This window comes from Eptatretus burgeri, chromosome 1, assembly GCF_056783735.1.
Source record: "Eptatretus burgeri isolate ZD-2024b chromosome 1, Ebu_testis_v1, whole genome shotgun sequence".
In the NCBI taxonomy this organism is placed as follows: Eukaryota; Metazoa; Chordata; class Myxini; order Myxiniformes; family Myxinidae; genus Eptatretus; species Eptatretus burgeri.
Genome location: NC_140961.1, coordinates 125497327 through 125522017, shown reverse-complemented (window position 1 = coordinate 125522017; position 24691 = coordinate 125497327). Strand labels below are relative to the sequence as shown.

Genomic DNA, 24691 nt, shown 5'->3' with positions numbered 1-24691 from the left:
GTGCAAAAACCTTTTTAGTTTCCAACATGCACATTTGAATCTTAATTTTTAAAACATAAAGAATCCTTAGAAATGCCTTCACTCTCTCCTCCATTTATTGAAGAAAAAAAATGAAAAACTTGAATTAAAATGAATAGCTTGTCGATGTCAATATTCTTGCCAAAAGTATTGCAAATAGACTTGTCAATTCATTGTTTTCCTCCTCGGTGGGTTGAGTTATTTTCTGTAATACCACCAATCTTTTTTTAATCTCACTGGTTTCCATATTTTGATATTTATTTTGTCTCGCTCTTTCCTCCCTCTCCTTCTCTCTCTCCTCCCTCTCCTTCTCTCTCTTCTCTCTCTTCTCCTTTTCCTCCTCTTTTTTCTCCCTCTCCTCCTTCTCTCTCTTCTATTTTTCATCCTCTTTCCTCTCTTCTTCAACTCCTTCCTCATCCCTTATTATCTTTTACTAGTTACTTTTCCACCTGCTTGTGCTATAGAAGAAAGCATATCTCCAACTAACAAGCTCGCTTTATCAGGCAGACCTTCAAGTTTTTCAGCAAAATCTACAATTACACCACTTCCACTAATTTGTTTCTCCAACTCTTTGTTACGTCTTTCCAATTCTTTTTGAGCCTGGAGTTGAGCCTTCCTTTCGTTGGGAGTTTTCACCGCTGTTGAAATACCACCCGTCAATGCTCCAACCAGACTTAAACCAGCAAATAAAGGAATTAGAAATGGGAGAAATCCTCCACTCGTCTCTCTTATTGAATATTTTTTCAACATTGGTTTTGTCATTTTAATTTTAAGTGAGCCAGTGTCATTCAAGATTTTAACCTGTTCTCTTGTGAGCAAAACATCAATTCTTACTGCTCCTTTTCTCTGAATTGTATTAACGTTAATCGTACAAGGCTTTTGATTTTGAACACAAGATGATAGTTTATGAAGATTGATTTGATTAACATATACCCCAGTTGGTACTTTGCCACTCATTTATTTAACAAAAAATTATGTGAGACTAATCATCACACCATTATCTGTATTAATCTGCAATTCTGTTTCTTCCAAAAGCAAACAATATGTATCAACTTCTTCACTCTCTCCTCTTTCAATGTATAGGGAAGTATCCACTCGATTAGACTTTATAGTTTCCTTTTGAGCGCTCAGGTCAAATGCATAGATTGTATACAAACTTTTAAATGCTGTGATATCCAAAATAGGTTCTTTATTTCCATTACTTTCACACACCTTTTGGTAAGACTTGTATGCTTCAGCAAAATCATTTTTTCCCAATTAATTTCCAATCTATCTCGTGGATAAAATGTTCCATCTAGAGAAACGCGAAGTTGTTTCACCTTAGCATTATCACTCAATGCATTATTCTTATCAGTCGCAGTATTACCATCTGGCTTTTTAAAAATGATCCACAGATATCGTGGCTTTCCTTCCAGAACACCCAAATTCCACGTGTAAGTAGTTTGGTTGAGTTTACCATGTTGACATCTTCTTTTGAGGTATGACACACTGAGTGGTTTCTTTGAGTTAAGTCTTCGATTCAACATCTCTTCTGTTTTAAGATTAGGAGTATATTCACTGATATACCAACTCATCTCCTCAATTACAAATTTATTCTGTTCACCAAAAGCACTACCAACACCAAAAAGCAATCTATTTTCATTATCATTCCTTCGTAGTTGAAATCTAATTTGAAGACCATACAGAACTTTATCGTGATCACAAAATCCAAATATACCTTTAAGAGGAACTGCCACAGTAAAACTATTTTCTGCTTTTGTATCATCATTATACATTCCTTTCCTTTGAGTATATCCAGGGTCTGTGTTTGTTCCCGTTGACATATCAGGAATAAAACCTTCGACAGACCCCTTTCCCATTCTATCACTGAATGTATAGAGTGTAAATTTCATCATTTCAGATAGAGCAGAGACATAATCAACCGCTTCAACTTCTTGTGTTCCAATATACAAACGCACACTATCAAACATTTTCCAGAAGAAATCATTTACAAGTGCAGCGTTTGTGTTATTCCCAGCTTTAGTGAATTTAAATTTACACAACAAGAAACTTTCGGAGAGATTCAAATAGGTTTGTTGATTATTTATTTCAAAACTTTTTGAACCATTCGTATTCCAGTCTGTTCCAGTTATTGCATTTACCTTGAAGTAATCTTTTTTAATGGAGTTTGAGATAATAATAGTATCATCCAAATCATAGATACTATCAATTGCTTCCATACTTGTATTTATTTAGGAAAAAAGATGTTAAAACTTTTGAAACCCTGATCCAAGTATTTGAATTATTTTCTGTCGTTCTTGGGGGGACAACTGAGTTTTGCCTTTCTTAATTTCTTTTATTGCTTGTAATTGATGAGATTCCTTCTGGGCATCTTTTATGCTCTTTACAACACCTGCTACATTTCCCACAGCAGAAGCAGTTGAACCAATTAGATCTTTATGTTTAAGAATAGTTGAACCAATACCCATGAGAGTATCAATTATCCCATCTCCTCTAAATTGATGTCCAACACCCCTTTGTCTCTTAGGTTTATAGTATCCTCTACCAAGATACATACCTTCACCCTTGTAGTATGGGGAAAGGAACATCCCATCCCCTGTAATTATTTTATATTTTCCCAACTCGTGTTTCCTCACAATAACCATCGTATTTATTTATTGGAAAACTTCACGTTGGTGAATTCTGATGGATATAACTTCTCCATTAAAAGAAATCTTACGATTATCTTGGTCGGTTATCCTAAAATTTACTCTGTGTATGGTTTTTCCTGACACAGGGAGATAAACTAAATTTTTGGGTTCCATATTGAATTTATAACCAATTGGAGTTGAGTATGTGCAGAATGAAAATATTGCATTTGTTTTTTTTCCATCATTATAAGCACCATCAATCAAATCACAGTGAATTAACACCGAATTTATTCCTGAGGATATTTGAATGACATTATCACTGTAAAACGTCCTTATTAGTTTCAATCTTTTTTGAGGAGAAACCCAATAACTCTCTAAATGAATCAATTGTGAAATCAACCTTGTAGTTATTTTTAACTTTAATTGTTGATTTTGAAGTATGTTTTTGAATGTCTATAACAATATTTTTTGGTTCATCACCATGTTCTTTCATAAGACGAGCAATTTCGGAAGATATTTGAGAAATCTCATATGCTCCGGGTGAGACCGTTATCGTTTTGTATCCACTTCCGGGATTATAACTAAACTTGTCATTTTTATCAGTTATATTAAATAAGGTATTATAAGTTTCCATGGACAATAAAGATGCCTCATATTCTTTTGTTGGGTTAAGTTGTAGTGGATATGGGAATGAAGATGTGTGGTCGCTTGTTGTGAAATTAAAACTCAGGATTGTGCTTCTCATCTTATTTAATATGAGATAAAATGTCTTTATATTGAGATTTATTAATTATTTTCATGTTCATCAACTGATCTAAAATGGCTGATGCTTCATTAAAACAATTGTTATTTCCAGCCTTCTTACTACCTAACAACAATAACAGTCTATTAACTAATTGCGATGGGTCATTTGGAATAAAACTAATAACTGAACCAAGGATACTTAAAGGCTGAATAATGTATTTCTCCTTCTCATTTTTCCTACTTTTACTAGAAATACTAACCCTATAATTTAGAGTGTTCAGCAGATCAATATATACTCTATCATCATTATTTTTCATATCCAATGGTTTATCAATATACTTTGATTCATCCCTCACAGTTTAACCTTGTCCTCCATCTTTTGTGAGAAGAAACATTAATCTCAGAGTTAGTTTAACAGCGGGTTGAGCAGAACCCAAGAACCTTAATTCATCATTAAATATCAATACCTTTTCTTGAACAAGATGAAATATTGCTGGTTGTTCTGTTGGAATGAGTCCTGCTTTGGTTTTTGAATCCGCTGAATATTCATTGTTTTGAAGAGCATTCACAATATAATCAGGGGATCGACTAATCTCTTCCAGTTGTTGAAATAAACCTTCATCATATCATCATATACCTTTAATTCTCCTAAATACTCTAATTCTTCCTCTGTCATTTGATCAAAATCTTTTAACATTTGAAGTTTTTTAGGAGTATATTCTACTGTGGGAACTGTCGAAACATCTTTCATTTTTTCTTGGGAAGTTTTTAAAAGTGGTTTAAAAAATTTCTCTTGTTTTCTTTCAAATGCTTCTTCGCCCGTTAGTTTCTGTCTGCGTTTCTTCTTTATGTCTTCCTGCTGTTTTACAACTTTTGAAACCAACTCTTGATGTTCCTTAAATCTTCTTGCTCTTTCTTTTGCATCCATTTATTTATTGTAAAATATCATTTAATGAATTGTAAAGATCAACAGGGAAATTTTCCTTTTCTTCATCATTCAAGTAGATGTGTTCAAATAAATCCTTTTCTTTAAATATTTCATCAAATTCTTTATTAACATTAATGCGAGTTGTAATTTCTTCTTCACTAATAATTGCATCTCTGCTTTTCATACGTTTGCGTTGAGTTTCTTCATCAACATCAAAACCGAATGATAAAATCTTCACTCCGCTCAGATGTTTAATAATTTGTCTCGTTCCTTCTGGATTAGTTTCTAATATCCCAAGACCACCAGATTTTAGTTTCCTTCGCTCACTCTTGCAATGTGAATATTTTGTTGCACCAAGAGAAACCTCCTCAAATATTTGACCTTCATTCCTCAATTGCATATGTTCCTCCACTGAAATATAGTGATAATCTTCACCTTTTACTTCTCCAGGTCTTATTGCTCTAGTTGTTGTTGATACAATGCATATCACGGGGTGTTTTTTAAGTAAATTTACAATATTCTCATTTGTACTACACAAGAACCTTGATTTATGAAAGTTTTTTCCAGAAGCAGATTTACCCACAAGATTTACAATAATAGTTGTCATTTATATATGTAATTGTTTATAAAACAAAAAATATATCCCTTCATATCTCATCTTGTTTCACAACAATATATTTATATTTTTCAGTCGTGTGCTTCATGTAATCCTCAAATTTCTTTTTATGACATAATGTAGAACAATTATCTCTCCAAAAATTATTGATATCTATTGAATTTAACTTGAATAAAATAAAATATTAGCATTGATTCTGATGGAACGACGAGGAAGTTGAAAGTACGATTGACTAAGATAAATAAAATTACAAGAAGAATGTCTCCCTCTTGTGTAGTAGCTGTCCATTACCGTTTGGTTTCTCTCATTAACACAATCATCAAAGATAATGAGGTTCTTTTTTGATTTATCCAAATCTTGGGGAGACGGAATATCATCCTTATTATCACTAAGAATACAAGTTTTAGGATTTGATTTCTTTTTACATCTCTGTGTATCACAAAATAGTTGAATTATATCTTCAATGTTAAAATCATTTAGGTTTTTTTGACGTTTAAATAAACCGATTATATCTTCTTTTTGAAGACCAGCATTAAAACCTTGTGAGAGTAGTTGATACTCTGGTTGAAAACTCGACTTTGTGAAAATTATTAAATTATATTATCATAATCTAAAAAGTTGGGAGTGAGGAGCATCTTTAAAAGTAAGCAGGTTTTTCCACATCCACTTGAACCAACTATGAGACATCTTAATGAATTTGGGAGATTTTTATGCTTGTTAAATTTTATCTTATTTTCCCAAATGGGTAAAAAATCATTCATTTATATATTTGGAAAACAGGTTATTTAATTTATTATTGGCTTTTTTAGAAACTCTATATTTTATCCTAAGTTCAAGTTTAATTTCAAGATAATCCATTATTTTATTTATAAAATATCTTGTGTTGATATTTCCCGAAAAATTACATCCATGAATAATATATAACAACAATCCTTTGAACATTTCTCTTATACGTTCAGTTTCTTCCCTTGTAAGGAAAGGTGTGTTATCACCCTCATACTTTACATTCATTTCTCTAATCAATGTTGTGAAGTAATTCATTTTTGGTGTAAATCTAAAAGAATTATTTTCCTTTTTATATTTTTTATTATCATTAATTAGAAGATAATCACAGAATATACATTGTTTATAGGCTTTTGACTTTGTGTTTAATGCCCGTCTTTCACACGCAGGACAATTCTCAAATTTGTCATATGGAGAATCAGGAAAGTCGAGCATATTTATAAAGTAAAACTTTACTTAAACTGAAATTCATCTCTACTTTCAGTTGTATATTGACTCATATTTAATAATATTACCATCGATATCAATGTACTTTTTTTCATTACCAGATTCAACGACAACATTTTTTATATTAAAGGTAATTTTAAAATGATCGTCAACTACTATTGAACGAAATGTCATTTCACCTGATATATTAACATCCTTTATTTCATCAGGATTTACATCTTTAGGGTTGTTGAAAAAAATACAAATTTCTCCTTGCATATTACAGATGGTCTTATCTTTTCTTTCCAAAGCTTCATCCATTAGGTTTTTGTTTTTTGATACTTTTTCTTGTTTCATTGCTTTTTCTAGTTTTGAATATATTACCAGAAGGAGAGGAGAAACTTTTGTTAGAGATACTTTAATTGATGTTCTACCAGGTATAATAAAAGCCCTTCCACTGAAGGAAATTGAAGAACTCATATTATTTACCATAATTGTTTTTATCCAATAGTTGTTATATTTATCTTTGTTCAATTTTACATCCTTGACATATTTCTCAGTATCTTTAACAAATGAAGAGATTGATTGAAACTTGTCTTTTGTGTCTTGAAACATTTTATTTATTAAGTGAAAAAGTTGGAGAATAAAATGGTTTTAAGCACAGATTCACCTGTAAAATAAACGAAATTTTAAGAAAGAAAATTTTAGTTTAAGCAAAGATTTATGTGTGGAGCACATAAAGATTTATGTGTGGAGCACATTTAAGCAAAGATTCACCATATATAAATATGGTGAATACAACATACTGCGATGTTTGTAATCACAAATATAAACATTATAGAAAACACCTCCGAACCAACAAACACACATTTAATCTATTTCATAAAATATCTCCTCTTGAGTTGGAAAGAAAACATTGTGATATCTGCTCAAAGGATGTTTTGAAGAGTAGTTATAATAGACATCTTCAATCACAAAAACACAAGAAAAATGAGTTTAAAGTAAAGGGAGACTATTATATTGAAAACACTGATGGGGCATTTAAAGGGCATATAAAAATAAGGATTTTTCAATTTGGAGAACCCGGTCCATCATCAATAGCTGAATCAATTGAAATAGTGAAACGTGATGTTGAAAAAGTTATTAAAAAGACATTAAAAGAAATGAAAACTTTAAAGTTTTATATGGGAGTGAAAATGAATATGAAAAGACAAGATGAAGAACAAACTCCTTATATGAGAACAGATCTTCATTTTATAACATCATTTCAAGATTTTTTGAATAGTGGAGTTTATGAAGAACTACCAAAACAAGAGGAGGATGTTGATAATACAGTGGTAGGAAGTGGATTCAATATTAAAAAAAATCATCTTTTTAGATTTACACATTCTAAAATCAAACCCTCTGAAAGCTTCTTCTTATATTGCATTACCAAAAGAAATAAAACTAAAGAAGGCAGTTGTTAATATTAAGAACAATGATAATAAATGTTTTCTCTGGTCTGTTCTTGCTCACTTTCATCCACCAAAATGTAATTCAGAAAGAGTAAAACAATATATGAAATATGAGAATACCTTGGACATTAAAGATTTTAAATTCCAATGCCACTAACAGATATTCCAAAATTTGAGAAAAAGAATAATCTTTCTATTAATGTATATGGATTAACGGATACAAACAAACTTCAAATATTAAAAATTTCAAACAACAATAAAAATGAAGAAACACACATTGATCTTTTATATTTTGGTGTTGGAAATAATTCACATTACACATACATCAATAATTTATCAAGATTAATCTCTTCTCAGGTATTCAGAACAGCAACCAAAATATATCCTTGTAAGCGATGTCTTAATTCATTTCATACAAAAGAACGATTAGAACAACATTCAAAATATTGTAGTAATCATAAATCAGCTGTAATTAGAATGCCTAAACCTGGTGAAAAGATTTCTTTTGAAGATTATAATAAATCTATCATGCACCCATTTGTGATATACGCTGATTTTGAGTGTATCCTTAAAAAGATAAATACTGCTTCTCCTAATCCAAAAGAATCATATACAAATAAATATCAAAAACATATTCCTTGTGGTTTCTGTTATTATATCAAATCATCTGTTGGAGAAAAGTAAAACAAACTTGAACATTATGGTGGAAAAAAAGCTTCACAAGAGTTTGTAAAACGATTAGAAAAGGATTGTATAAGACTCACTAAATTAATGAAAGAAACAAATGAACCGATGAAATTAACCAAAGAAGAAAAATTAGAATTTAGAAAGAACAATATCTGTCATTTTTGTGAGGGGGAAATTAAGGAGTCTAAAGTTAGGGATCATTGTCATCTTACTGGTGAATATAGAGGTCCCGCTCATTCCTGTTGTAATCTTAATTATAAATTACCTTCTTTTATTCCATTCTTTCTTCACAACAGCGCCAATTATGATACACATCTATTTATAAATGAACTTTCAAAAACACCAGGGAATATTTCTGCCATAACAAACACAAGTCAAAAGTATATTTCATTTACAAAAATGATATTCACAAAACCTTTAACTCGTATTAGGTTTCTAGATTCTTACAAGTTTATGGGAACACCACTAGCCCACCTCGCATCAAATCTAAGCTCCACGGACTCTTTTCCAAATCTTAATTCATTCTTTCCAAAAGAGGAAATTCTCACTATAGAGGAAATTCAGATTAAAGAGAAAATTCAAAGTAAAGAGGAAATTCTAATTAATGAGGAAATTAATGAAGAAATTCTAACTGAAGATGAAATTCTAATTATAAAGAAAATTCGAACAATGAATGAAATTCTAACTAAAGAGGAAATTCTGATTAAAGATGAAATTCTGATTAAAGAAGGAATTCTCACGAGAGAGGAAATTCAAACAAGGAATGAAATTCAAAGTAAAGAGAAAATTCTTACAAGTAAGGGAATTTATCCTTATGATTATATGGATTCATTTATGAGATTTAAAGAAACACAACTTCCTTCAAAAGAAAGTTTCTATAATAACCTTTATGAAGAAGAGATAAGTGATAAGGAATATAAACACGCACAAGAAATATGGAAAATATTTAAGATAAAGAACCTTGGAGAATATCATGATTTATATCTAAAAACAGATGTTTTATTGTTAGCTGATGTGTTTGAAGCTTTTAGATCACTCTGTCATAATAAAAATTGTTATGGATTAGATCCTGCCCACTATTTCACAGCTCCTGGTTTAGCTTGGAGTGCAATGTTGAAAATGACAAAACAAGATATAGATTTAATCAGTGATGTTGATATGCTTTTGATGATTGAGAAGTCCAAGAGAGGTGGAATATCACAAGTATGTTCAAAAAGATATGCTAAAGCAAATAATAAATATCTTCCAAATTATGATAGTGAAAAAGATAGTAATTATTTGATGTATTTTGATGCTAATAATTTGTATGGATGGGCAATGTCTCAATCTCTGCCTTATGCTAAATTAGAGTGGGTGGAAGAAAAGGATTATGAAAAGGCTTTGATGAATATTGTTATTTCTTCTCAAGAGGAATTGAATGACGAAGAAGAAGGTTATTATTTTGAAGTTGATTTGAGGTACCCGAGTGATCTTCATAATAAGCATAAAGACCTTCCTTTTGCATGTGAGAAAGAAACCCCAAAGAATGAATGGTTAAGTGATTATCATAAAAGTTTTAATACTAAAGGCAAATCAACAGAAATGTTAACAACATTCTATGATAAAGAGGGATATGTTTTGCATCAGAGAAGCTTAAAACAGTTTTTGAGAGGATTGAGAGTAGCTAAAATTCATTGAGTTTGAAAATTTAAACAAAGTCCTTGGGTGAAAAAGTATATTCAATTCAATACAGATATGAGAGCAAATACAAAAGTAAAATTTGAAGGAGACTTTTATAAATTAATGAATAATGCTGTATTTGGAAAGACTATGGAAAATGTTAGAAACAGGCAAAACATTAGATTCGCAACATCTTGGAAAGAAGCTTCAAGATTGATAAATAAACCAAGTTTTGAGAGAGAAGAGGTTTTTTCAGAGAACTTTTCTGCAATTCATATGAAAAAGGAAAGTATTGTAATGGATAAACCAATTTATATTGGAACAGCAGTTCTTGATTTATCAAAGATATTGATGTATGATTATTTGTATAATGACTTAAAGAAAGAGTATGGTGAAAATGTTTCATTGTTGTATATAGACATTGATAGTTTTATCCTAGATATAAAAACTGATGATGTTTATAAAGATATGAATAAAAATATTGGAGGATATGATACAAGTAATTTCAGCAAGAAGAGTGAGTTATTTTCCAAAAATAATGAAAAGGTTATTGGTAAGTTTAAGGATGAGTTGGGTGGAAAAGTAATGAGTGAGTTTATTGGATTGAGAGCAAAGGCATATGCTTATAAGTATGGTGATCAGATTGATAAAAGGTTAAAGGGAATAAAGAAATATGTAATAAAGAAATCAATAACTTTTAGAAATTATTATAATTGTTTGATGAATAAGAAAGAAGAATATAGGAAAATGAATACAATAAGAAGTTATAAACATAACATATATAGTGAAGAAGTAAATAAAAAGGCATTAGGAGCCTTTGATGATAAGAGATTTATTTTAGATATTGGAATAGATTGTGTTCCATATGGATATTGTATGATAGAGTGAATAGAATAGATTGTGTTTTAACGATGGGAAGATGGGTTAGGGTTTTTTAAGGGCTACCGCCGCGTTTTTTTTGCAATATATAAATGGTCAAACCAAGTATTAATCAAACTAACGAGTGGAGAAAATCTCAGTCTTGGTATATAAATGGAAAACGTAATGAATGTGAAAAATATCAAATAAGTCTTGTTGAAAAAATAACTAAAACAAAGGTAAATAAAACAAATAAGCGAATCAATTTAAAAAGTAGTAAGTTAGAGGATGTAAAGAAAAAAATGAATATCCTTGAATGGACTGAAAACTTTGATGGTTATCAATTGAACAATGAAAAAACAATTTACTATAATCTCAAAATGATATGTGGCTCAGGAGGTGGTCAAACAAGAGCATTAAGAGAAGTTTATCATTTCGTAATGGCACAAAAGGGGTATCTTAAAAAATATAAAGATTCAAATGTTTTGTTTTTCAATATTTTAGATGGGGATTATTGTGCAAAGAAAATTAAACTATTGAAGGAATTTGAGAATGAACAAATCTTTATAGGTTCAATGAGTGAGCTAAACAATATGCATCAGTTATTTGATAAAGAGTGTCCCGAGGCTTAGACGTTTTAGATATTTCTTTCGAATCACCTTTAACAGATCACATTACCACTTTAGTACTTAAAAAATCTTTATCTTATTGCATGGATTATTTGAAAAAAAGTGTCCCCAGGTTAAAAGGGGAGACAAATAAATATACCTTGGGATAAAAAGGGGGTTTATTTTTAGGGAAAAAAAAAATGAATCGCTGAAAATCCCCCATTCATTTACATGGGGAAAAGTGAGCCAGAACCAGTATATTCACCCTACACACACATATATATATATATATATATATATATATATATATATATATATATATATATATATATATATATATATATATATATATTATATATATATATATATATATATATATATATATATATATATATATATATATATATATATATATATATATATATATATATATATATATATATATATATATATATATATATATATATATATTATATATATATATATATATATATATATATATATATATATATATATATATATATATATATATATATATATATATATATATATATATATATATATATATATATATATATATATATATATATATATATATATATATATATATATATATATATATATATATATATTATATGTATATATTATATATATATATATATATATATATATATATATATATATATGTATATATTATATATATATATATATATATATATATATATATATAAAATATATTTATAAATGGATAAAGAGATAGAGAGATATGTATATATACTATATATATATATAGTATATATCGTTCAGTAAATGGCAGTCTCCAGTAATTTTCTCCATTTCAGCACCAGCTACAATAAAAACCATAAAGAACGACAAGGGAAATCAGTAGAGCGCATAACTCTGCCACACAATGCCTGAGCCATGAGAACATATCGGGCCCATTACATTTTTGAAATATCATGCTGTGCAGTACGACGTCGTTTTTGGCCCTATCTCTCAATGATGAAGAATCACTTTAAAAATTAAATAATTCTCGTATCCAGATCCGGATTCGGATCTTCACCAAAATCAAACTATTTCGTCCTTGCCGCACTCCCAATGTGTCCACCAAGTTTCGTCCGAATCCTTCCACAACATTTTGAGATATCATGCTATATATCGGTTTTACTCAATCTCTTAATGGTGAAGAATTACTTCAAAATTTCGAGGAGTCGGATCCAGATTTGGATCTTCACCAAAATTGAATCAATTCGTCGTGGTCATACACCCAACCTGTCCACTAAGGTTCATCTGAATGTGTCCACAACTTTTTGAGATATCGTGCCTTATATTAGTTTAGCTCGATCTCTCAATGGTGAAGAATCAGTGACAAAATTATCACACCCAAATCCGGATTCGGATCTTCACCAAAATTGAAGCAATTCTTCCTTGTCGTACACTCAATATGTCCACCAAGTTTTATCCAAATTCGTCTTAAAGTTTTTGAGATATCATGCCATATAAATTTTTTGACCATATTTCTCAATGGTGAAAAATCACTTAAAAAAATTATAGGAGTCGGATCCGGATTCCAATCTTCACGAAAATGTAATCAGTTCATCTTCCTCACACACATAACCTGTCCACAAAATTTCTTCTGGATCCGTCCACAACTTTTTGAGATATCCTGCCCACAAACAAACAAACAGACAAAGAAGAAGACATCATGCAGAGCATAACACTTGCAAAATCCATAAAACAAATTTGACCTCAAAAATAATTTGTGGTTTAATTCAATGACCAAATATGCAACTCCTCTTCAAATTTCAAGTGAATCAGTTAAAAATTGACAATTTTAGAAATACGGCCTATGATGACCTTTTGGCCAATGTGGGCCTCAAATAATTGGCTGGTTGAATTCAGTGACCTGAATAATAAATCCTCTTCAAATTTCAAGGCAATCGGATGAACATTGAGGATTTTAGAAATCTCACCTTAGTTGTTGACCTTGTGCATATGTTGACATCAAAAATAATATGCTGGTTGAATTATTTGAACTAAAACATAAATCCTCAAATTTCAAGTCAATCTGATGAAAATTGCGGATTTCAGAAATAACACCAAAGTTGTTGACCTTTGGCCGATGTTGACCTTTTGACCTCAAAAACAATAAGCTTCTTTCTTATGGCAAACTCTACCATGTGTTGAAGTTTTGTGATCGGTTTGAAATTTTGACCTGAAGGCGATTAAAAAAACAGACTGACAAACAAACAAGAAGATGTCGTGCAGAGCATGACACTTGCAAAATCCATAACACAAATTTTACCTCAAAAATAATTGGGGGTTGATTTCAATGACCAAATATGCTACTCCTCTTCAAATTTTTAAATAATTGGATGAAAATTGATAATTTTAGAAATTTGGCCAAGTTTGACCTTTTGGCCAATGTGGACCTCAAAAATAATTGGTGGTTGAATTCAGTAATATGAATTGAAAATCCTGTTCAAATTTCAAGTCAATCGGATGAAAATTGAGGATTTTAGAAATACCACTTAAGTTGTTGACCTTTGGCCTTTGTTGACCTTTTGGTCAATATTGACATTAAAAATAATTGATTGGTTGAATTCTGTGACCTACAATATAAATCATCTTCAAATTTCAAGGCAATCAAATGAAAATTGAGGATTTTAGAAACACCACCTTAGTTGTTGACCTTGGGCCTATGTTGACCTTTTGGTCCATGTTGACCTCAAAGATAATTAGCCAGTTGAATTCAGTGACCAGGAACATAAGTCCTCTTCAAATTTCAAGTAATTCGGATGACAATTGAGGATTTTATAAATCTCACCTTAGTTGTGGAACTTCGGCCTATGTTGACCTAAAAGTAATTGGCTGGATGAATTCAGTATCCTGAACTATAAATCCCCTTCAAATTTCAAATCAATCGGATGAAAATTGAGGATTTTAGAAATACCACCTTAGTTGTTGACCTTGGGCCTATGTTGACCTTTTGGTCCATGTTAAACTCAAAAATAATTGACTGGTTGGATTCATTCACCAGATATATAAATCCTCATCAAGTTTCAAGTCAATTGGATGAAAATTGAGGTTTTCAGAAATCTCACATAAGTTATCTCACATTTTTTCTCACCAAATCTGACCTTTTGCCTATGAACATAAGGCCTCTTCAAATTTCAAGTAATTCGGATGAAAATTGAGGATTTTATAAATCTCACCTTAGTTGTGCAACTTCGGCCTATGTTGACCTAAAAGTAATTGGCTGGATGAATTCAGTATCCTGAAATATAAATCCCCTATAAATTTCAAATCAATCACATGAAAGTTGAGGATTTTAGAAATATCACCATAGTTGTTGACTTTGGGCCTATGTTGACCTTTTGGTCGAAGTTGATCTTAAAAATAATTGTTTGGTTGAATTCAGTGACCTGAAACATAAATCCTCTTCAAATTTCAAATCAATCGCATCAAAATTGAGGATTTCAGAAATCTCACGTAAGTTGTTAACCTTTTGCCAATGTTGACCATTTGGTCCATGTTGACCTCAAAAATAATTGGATGTTTGAATTCATTGATATGAAATATAAATCATCTTAAAATGTCAAATCAATCGGATGAAAATTGAGGAATTTTGAAATCTCAACTAAGTTGTTGACCTGTGGCATTTGTTGACCTTTTGTTTGATGCTGACCTCAAAAACAACTAGCATCCGTTGAACAAAGTCTTCGATATCCCCTGCCATAGTAAATGAGGATTAACAAACTTATATTCCCTAAGCATGTGCAATATGTATGTGAAGTTTCCCTTGATCTGTCCAGCTGTTCTGGAGAAGAAGATGTTTGCAGGTTTATAGGGTAAATTCAATATGGCCACCAAACTATGTGACCTATCAATTAGAAATTAACAAACTTCTGAAAGCATGTCTTGGGGAAAGTGTATGTAAAATTTTGCCTCAATCTGTCCAGCCGTTCTGGAGAAGACGATTTTTAAAATGTATTAATTTTCAATCCAAGATGGCTGACGAACCATGCGACCTATGACATCATAAATTTACATTCTGCCTCCAATCCTCCAATGGAATACGTGAGGGAAGTTTCTTCTTAATCAGATGAGGTGTGTTTTTCTATCCAAGATGGCCACCAAACCATGTGACTTGTGACGTCATAATTTTTACTATGTATGCAGATTACTATGTATTGTAGATGATAGTTGCAAATTTTTCGCTGCGTTAGGATATGTGATTCCAGAGAAAACATTATTTAATTTTTTCTTGAATCCAACATGGCTGCCAAAACATGTGACCTATCAATTAGAAAATATCAAAAGCACCAGAGCACCACTTGCTTGATATGTGTACCAAATTTCGTAAATATATCTTGAGGGGATTTGTAGTTAAGCTCCGGAAACGAAATGTGACGGACGGAGGGATGGATGGACAGATGGATGGAACCCATTTCTATATCCCCCGCCAACTTCGTTGGTTGGCAGGGGATAATTAGATAGTTGAATTATTTGACCGGAAGTATAAGTCCTATTCAAATTTCAAGTAATTCAGATGAAAATTGAGGATTTTAGAAATCTCACCTTAGTTGTTGACCTTCGGCCTATAATGACCTTTTGGTCCATGGTGACCTAAAATAATTGGCTGGATGAAATCAGTATCCTGAACTATAAATCCCCTTCAAATTTCAAGTCAATTGGATAAAAATTCAGGATTTTAGAAAAAAAAAAAAGCACCTTAGTTGTTGACCTTGGGTATATGTTGACCTTTTGCTCCAAGTTGACCTCAAAACGAATTGGTTGGTTGAATTCAGTGACCTGAAACATAAATCCTCTTCAAATTTCAAGTCAACTGGATGAAAGTTGAGGATTTTAGAAATATCACCATAGTTGTTGACTTTGAGCCTATGTTGACGTTTTGGTCATTTTTGTCCTTAAAAATAATTTGTTGTTTGAATTCAGTGACCTGAAATACATGTGCCCTTCAAATTTCATGAGAATTGGATGAAAATTGAGGATTTTGAAATGCCACCATAGTTGTTGACCTTGTGCCTATGTTGAACAATTGGTCTGTTGATCTCAAAAATAATTGGTGGTTGAATTCATCGACAGGAAGTGAAAAACCTCTTCAAATTTCAAGTCAATCGGATGAAAATTGAGGATTTTAGAAATACCACCGAAGTTGTTGACCTTTGGCCTTTGTTGACCTGTTGGTCTAAGTTAACCTTAAAAATAATAAGTTGGTTGAATTCAGGGACCTGAAATATAAATCCTCTTCAAATTTCACGTCAACTGGATGAAAATTGAGGATTTAAGAAATCTCACGTAAGTTGTTAACTTTTTGCCTATGTTGACCTTTTGGTATTTTAACCTCAAAAACAATTGAATAGTTGAACTTATTGACATGAAGTATAAATCCTCTTCAAATTTTAAATGAATTGGTTGAAAATTGAGGAATTTATATATCTCACCGTAGTTGTAGACAATTGGCCGATATTGACCTTTTACTTGATGTTTACCTCAAAAATTATTTGCTAGTTGAATTAATTGACCTGAAATATATATCCTCTTCAAAGTTCAAGTCAACCGGATAAAATTGACAATTTTAGAAATTCGGCCAAGGTTGACCTTTTGGATTATGTGGACCTCAAAAATAATCGGTGGTTGAATTCAGTGACATGAATTGACAATCCTCTTCAAATTTCAAGTCTATTGGATGAAAATTGAGGATTTTAGAAATACCACCTAAGTTGTTGACCTTTGGCCTTTGTTGACCTTTTGGTCGAAAATGACCTTTAAAAGAATTAGTTGGTTGAATTCTGTGATATGCAATATAAATCATCTTCAAATTTCAAGTCAATCAGATGAAAATTGAGGATTTTAGAAATCTCACCTTAGTTGTTCGACTTCGGGCCTTTGATGACCTTTTGTTTATCAAAAATAAATATCATAAATATTTATCGGATGTTGACCTAAAAATAATTAGTTGTTTGAATTCAGTGACCTGAAACATAAATCCTCTTCAAATTTCAAGTCAATTGAAGAAAAAATTGAGGATTTTAGAAATACGACCTTAGTTGTTGACCTTTGACCTGTGTTGACCATTTAACCTTTCGACCTTTTGGCCAATGTGGACCACAAAAATAATTGGTGGTTGAATTCAGTAATATGAATTGAAAATCCTGTTCAAATTTCAAGTCAATCGGATGAAAGTTGAGGATTTTAGAAATACGACCTTAGTTGTTGACCTTTGACCTGTGTTGACCATTTAACCATTTGACCTCAAAAACAAAAGTCTTCTTCCTTATGCCAAACTCTACCATGTGGTGAAGCGTCGTGAAGATCGGTTGAAAATTGTGACCTTTAGGTGACAAACAGACAGACAAGCCGGTAGGCGGCGATGGGTCGCCGAGCATGGAAACTATAAGATGTAGTGCAAAATGGATGTCATATAGTGGATAGGGAATCACCTTAATATTATGCATCTCAAATCTCATCCAGTTCCATCTACTGATAACTACGCGGTATCCATTTGAATGAAAAGTACGGAAAATGCGGTTTGAAATCGGAAATCCCCAAAGTTCGAGGAGGTGCTGTGGGTGAACAAAGATCTAAATCGAAAATCCGGCTTGATCGTTTGTGCACAATGTATTCCCGACGATTAGTTTGAATTTTCATGACCATTCGACCATAACCCAAGGAGGAGTAGCATTTGGCGCGAAGGCACCTCCAGCTCCCAGCTCTCGCATATTATCGATTTTTTCACGAATTGCCCTTTGACCCCTGACCCAAGCGAAATCGGTCAATATGTCCTGAGGCAAAGTTGTAGTACTCATAGAGTACCATGAACCTGCAAAGTTTCATTCGTATCGATGCACTCACCAGGTCACTCGGGGGCCTTCAATTTTCACGCATACCCTAATTGTAGGGGGTGCTGTGGGTAAAGTATTCCATATATCACAAAAACTGGAATATATTCGATAGAGCATCACTTGTAGATCATTCGTGCCAAATTTCATAACCCTACGTGAGATAATGGCTTTCGAAATTGATTTCGCGTGAACAATACCGATTTTGAAGGTGTTTCGGTTGTTGCTAGGGAACCAAAGCGTCCCTAGCAACCACCACAATTTCCAAAGAACTAGGTCATAAGATGTACCTACCACCCGAGTTTGGTCAAAATCCGCCCACGTTTACAACCAATTATACTGATGACAAATGAATAAACATCCAAACAAAGAGACAGAATTACTGACAATAAGGGTCACCTATTTCGGTGACCCAACAGACAGAATGACAAAACGACTGACCAATATACTTGAAAAATCTTCTATTTTGCAAGTAACAGACCGGATGGATTGAAAACATATTCTCCTTCACCTTCGGTGGCGGATGTAACAAAACTGAATCTTCGAAGTTTGACATGCTGACTCTATCGGAATAAAGATTGTTTTTCTGTCACTTACAGCTCTCATCTATTTCCTGCTTTGTTTTTCCACTTTAATTGAATTTAACTTTAGTTCCCTCTCCTTCTTTGCTTCTTGTGTCTCTTCCTCAATTTTCCTCTTCTCTCTCATTTCTTACTTTTCCTTTCCTTTCTTCTCTCCCCTTTACCACTTTTTTCAGCTTCACTTTTATTCTCCTATCCCCTCATCCTTTTTCCCTTCATTCTATCCTTTTTGGGTCATTTTAGTAAACTATTTTTGGACATCTCTCTTCTCCACACCCTCCTCCCCCCCCCTTTTTTTTCGTTTTTTGCTTGTTTCAACATCATTCTTCCATTTCTCATAGACCCTAACCTTCCCTTTATTGATTTTCTAAAATATGATTCCACCCCACATGAACCCTAATCCCAGGAGTTGCACTTTACATGGGTGTTAGGATTACCATTCAATATATGTTCTGTTAATTCCATCCATTGTTCGACCTGTCTAATGGCACATAACAATACAAAATCCTTTATGTTTAATCCTTCACATTTTCCATTCTTCTGTAAAAAAAGACATGATTATGTTAAAGTAACATATCTTACCAGTAATATTTGAGAACTTCCCTTCAGTGCAAAGAATACAATCAAAGCAGCAAAAGGGTTCCCCTTTCTGGGCAACCTTGCGTGTTCCTGCTTTGCAATGATCCACACAGACAGATATTGGAACCTTAAATAAAACAGAAAAAAGAGAAAGTGACACATTTACCTGACAACCTTCGAAGCAACATTAAGAATATAGTTTCAATAGTATTGATCAGTTGATATAAATATCGCATTTCACCTCATTGTTCTTTACATTCCATGTAATTCCAGTTGGGAAAAATCTCAGTGGATTCCCTGAATGAATTGAGGCATCATATATTCCCACAGATGTCAAGTCTATTCCACCAACAACATTTACTTTCCAATTTACAATGTCATACACAGCAGGAGGATCTCCATTACCATCAAAACTGAAAAGTTGTCCCACATTATCCAGAAATTTAACTCGCTTTAAGTAGTACAAAAGCTAGAAAAAGAAAGGACATTAACTCAAAACATGTCTTCCTGCAGTCATCATCACAACATTCCAAAAGTTTAGACCAAATACTTCACCATGAGTGCATCGTTTCTTACTTGCCAGGGTTCAAATTGTGATAAATCAGCACAGGAATCATTTACAAACAACCCATGATGAGGTTTGCATGAACGGAGGTTGTGCAAAGCATGTGCAACAGAATAAACAGCCATGTAAGTGTGGAAAGCTACTCTCGGATGAGACACGTCTTCAAATGTTGAACTATCAAAATCGAGTTCTTCATGTCCAGTGCACAGGCGCTTCACAAAGTTTCCTTTGTCCCATGTACAATTGAAAGTAACTTGCCAAAAAAACAAAATAAAATTTTCATACGAATCGCAAAATGTTTAGTTCTTTACCAGGAATGGTTCATTGTTGATTTCAGAACTTTTTTTGTCACTCGGAAAGATGTCGTTCTTTACATTGTGGTCCATTTTGTTTTTATAACCAATTGACTTCAAATCTTTTTGATCCGTTATCCATTCTTTGTTAAAAAAATTGTGAAGGGAACAAATATTTTCATCTTGCTTCATTACAGTGGAATGCATTGTGGGCAAAAGCATTTGTCTGTGAAAGCCTTTTGAGTTTACAACATTCATATCTTCTGGCTTTCCATTAACGGTTTTGTATTTCAAGTTCGTTTTCATTAACATTGGGTGCTTCTGATCCAGCACACTGTTTTGTATAGCCAAGGATAACTTGGGTTTGATTTTTCCAATGAATTCACGGAAGCCAGGCATTTTGCCTTGTCGCAGAGCAAATCCAATGGTACCCTTGAAGACTGGAAGATATTCTTCTGCAGTTAATAAATGGTACATGGCCCAGTCTTCACTGGCAATCCAGGTTCTTCCCGTAATATTATTTTTCACCATATCCTCAGCCAAAGGAGTAAATTCACGTGCTCCGCTAAAAATCACAATAACTCTTGCCTTCGTATTTGCCAGAACCTGAACAAAATAAGTCAATGTGAGATATTTTTTGTGAACTCCAAGAGTTTTGAAAACTGCTTAAATACAATGGAGACATAGAGATTACAAAAGAAGACTTAAAATTTATCTTTCAAAAAAACATTTCATGAAAAAGCTCTTAATTACAGGGGTCGAACAGCTCATCATTCCAGGGATCCAGGCTTCAAATCCTATATGATTGGGTAATCTATTTATCACATTTTACAGTGAAGATTAGCAAGGATAGTATGTAGTGGGCGAGTTGTATTTCATACAATATGTAGAAGGATTTGAGGGAGGTAGGGGCTTGTTATGTAAGAATCATGGTCGTTGCTAATCTTCCATCGAAGTGTCTGCATTTCATGTGATTTGATATCTGTGTGAAAAGTGACTTGATTTTTTTGTGTGTGTGAGTTCAAGGGAGTCTTTGGACAGTTATCTTTGTTGTATTTGAAAATGCGTCCATGCAGTCAAGCGGAACTTTTTATTTTATTTTATGATGAGGTCATTTATTAAGTTAGTGTTGTTTTTTTACATGTTCCGAATTTCTAAAATTGTCAATTTTCATCCGATTGACTAGAAATTTGAATAGGAGTTGCATATTTGGTCATTGAACTCAACCTCCAATTATTTTTTAGGTCAAATTTGTTTTCTGGATTTTGGAAGTATCATGCTCTGCATGGCGTCTTCTATTTACTTGTTTGTTTGTGTACAGGATATCTCAAACAGTTGTTGACGTATTCTGAGAAAACTTGGTGGAGAAGTTTGCTGCATCACATGGACGAATTTATTCAATTTTGGTGAAGATCCGAATCCAGATCCGGGTACGAGAATTTTTTTAAAACATTTAAAGCGATTCTTCACCATTGAGAGATGGGTCTAAAAACTATGTACTATAAAGCATGATATTTCAAAAAATTTTGGGCCTGATATGTTCTATTGGGTCAGGCATTGTGTGGTGGAGTCTTGCACTTTACCGAGTGCCCTTCTCATTATCTCCGCCACCAAAGGTGGAAGGAGGTTATGCTTTCACCTCTCTCTGTCTGTCTTTCTGTTTTTGTACGGGATATCTCAAAAAGTTGTGGATGGATTCGGATGAAATTTGGTGGGCAGGTTGAGTGTGTGACCTCGACGAATTGATTCAATCTTTGTGAAGATCTGGATCTGGATCCAACTACTCGAATTTTTAAATTATTCTTCACCATTGAGAGTTGGGGCAAAAAATGATATATAGCACGATATCTCAAAAGTTTTGGACGGATTCGGACGAAACTTGGTGGACATGGGTGTGTGACCTCGACCAATTGATTCAATTTTTGTGAAGAACCGAATCCGGATCAGGATACAAGATCGATTTAAGTTTTTATAGTGATTCTTCACCATTGATAGATGGGGCTAAAACGATATATTTATTGGGACTGACATGTTCTATTGGATCAGGCATTACGTGGTGGAGATATGCGCACTACAGAGTGCCCTTATAGCTTAATTATGGGAAGCTCAAAGTAAGTGTACTTGCTTTTGAGCTCCCAAATCTGAGTATGATTCTCGACTCGATTATAAACTGACATCCCTGGTATTTTGCTGGCAGGGCATTGCATCAATGTTTGTGGAGTAACTCACTTTGACATTCAGCTGGAGACCCATCTGTAAACATTGATTGCTGGTGGTGGACATTAAGGGTATTGTTTCAATGACAAGTTGGCAAATGATATATCAGTGGCACCCTGACGAGATTTCAAATTCCAGCACAAACCTACAGCGGGCACTGCATCAGTGGTGCAATTGCACTTCTGCAAGCAGAATCTAGATTCTGCACAGAAATAAATAAAAGTAATTTTTCTCTTTCTATCGAATTCACTTTCTTCTTTTGCTCTCTATTCGTTTCGTTTTCTATTTCACATTCAAAGATGGCAAGGTGTGATATTATAGGACATTTAAAAATCACATATTCTCACATATCAACGCTATAATATTTGGAAATTAAATTGCCAATATTACCCTGGTGATAAGTTTGACATTTTCTTTATTTTCTGGCCTGGGTAATATTTTACGAAATGCAATGCATAAACCTTTATCTTCTGCTTCTGCCAAAAATTGGTTTATGCCTTGTTTTCCATACTCATCATAATCCTCCACTGTGCCAATGAAGATCCAGCCAAAATGGCTTACCAAATGTGCCATCGCACGAGATTGTGAATTATCGCTGGGAACAGTGCGCAGGAAAGATGGAAATGTATTTTTATCACTCAGACATTTGCAAGTTGCTGTGTAGCCCACCTGTACCGAATGGTATAAAATAAAACGACCACATATTAAGATAAGCGGATTATAATTTTTTGAGAGTTATCTTTTAAGCATTTTGATTGCAACAATTGTTTTCCCACAAGTTATAAATAATCAGTGGGCAATATTTAAAATTAGACATAGTTTGTTAATGTTGATCCAAAGTCCATACCAAAGCAGGCAAATAATTATTGATCTTAAATTCAACATATTGTGCATTTATGGTTCATTTCACATTGTGGGAATACTTCAATGCTGCATTAATATATAGGTTTGCCAAAACCACATCTTTTTGAAAAATCTTGGATATTAAGCTGTTACCTGGGAAATATCATAAATGCCAAGAAAATGTGCTGAGATACTCGAAAAGGTGGAACTTGTGCCTCCGATAACAGCACGGGGAGTGCACACAGTTCTGGCTTCATTTATATGTTCTTTCTTGATTAGATTAACTGTGGCATCAACTAGCTTTCTTGTGCTGTCACAGTCATCATGAATAAGGTAGCCAAGTGAAACATTTGGAAGCAACAATGAAATCTGGTTGATTTCTTGAATAGCAAACATCATTGAAAGAAGCCAAATGAAGTTTCTGGTGTCAAACCTCAAGGTGATACACAAAAGACATCAATATTTTTAAAAATGGATGATCTCTTTCTCAGTTTTGTTGATGAGAAAAGAAACAAAGAAAATTGAAAATGTTTGTCTTCTCTAATAATTTTCTATTTAATAAATGTTCATAACTCGCACCTTCAGAGCACTGCATTTTAAAACTACACTCACTGCTATGTGCAGAAGATCAGTTACAACGTGGAGGAGGTAAATGGAGGGTGGGAGTCTCATGCAAATCTCAACATACAGACAATTTTGTTCTGTACTGTAATACATTAATGACATCAGAGAAAAACCAAAAAGCTCCTTTTTAAATGTGCATTTATAAGGGAAATAAACTGTGATATCTTACTTGATACATCTTGGAAGAACAGGGATCTTTTGGAGAGACAGATCCTGTGGAGGTGCTGAGGTGTGAATGCGAAAGAAAGCAGCAATTATAAAATCTCCTTGTTCTATTATGCTGTGTATCGGATCTACTGTCAGGAATTTGCAGACACCAAAATCATCCATCTTGACAAGCTTTTCAAAGCTTGCCAACGGCAGTTATATAATGGCAAAAAGACTAACATATGTGGTTGGGGATAATACTATATTGAGAAGTAATTATTTAACTTAATTTCACAACACAACATATTATCACCAATTATTGTGGAAATTAAATTCATTATGGAAATTGAGTACAATTTATACTCTTTGGAAATGTAAATTGTGTTTCCAAAGAGATCTTGACCTTTAAAACCATTAACAACTTGAACCATTTTCTGAATTGTTTGCAAAAAAATAAAGATGAAAATGTTTTAGTTTCAATATTAAATAACAGCAAATGCATTTTTATGGAAATAAGAATTTCTGTATATATTGTGATGTTTACTTTGATGGATTAGAATGATGA

General features: G+C 32.7%; 1 protein-coding gene across 3 annotated transcripts in view; it reads right to left on the bottom strand.

The window, feature by feature from the left end:
• Window positions 1-24326, bottom strand: part of LOC147035357 (extracellular calcium-sensing receptor-like) — a 142520-nt gene extending 118194 nt beyond the window's left edge. For 2 of the 3 annotated variants that reach the window (XR_015061912.1, XM_085896216.1), the window contains exons 1-6: window positions 24149-24326; window positions 23509-23788; window positions 22903-23181; window positions 20014-20901; window positions 19679-19906; window positions 19441-19564 (exon numbers count right to left, since the gene is read on the bottom strand). Coding sequence is in view for 2 of the 3 variants with exons in the window: in XM_085896216.1 (XP_085752342.1) it covers window positions 19441-19564; window positions 19679-19906; window positions 20014-20127 (466 nt within the window). In the remaining variant the exon portion in view is untranslated. The remainder of the gene's footprint in view (window positions 1-19440; window positions 19565-19678; window positions 19907-20013; window positions 20902-22902; window positions 23182-23508; window positions 23789-24148) is intronic. The other variant, XM_085896293.1, reaches the window with a different exon arrangement.
• Window positions 24327-24691: the final 365 nt, after the last annotated feature.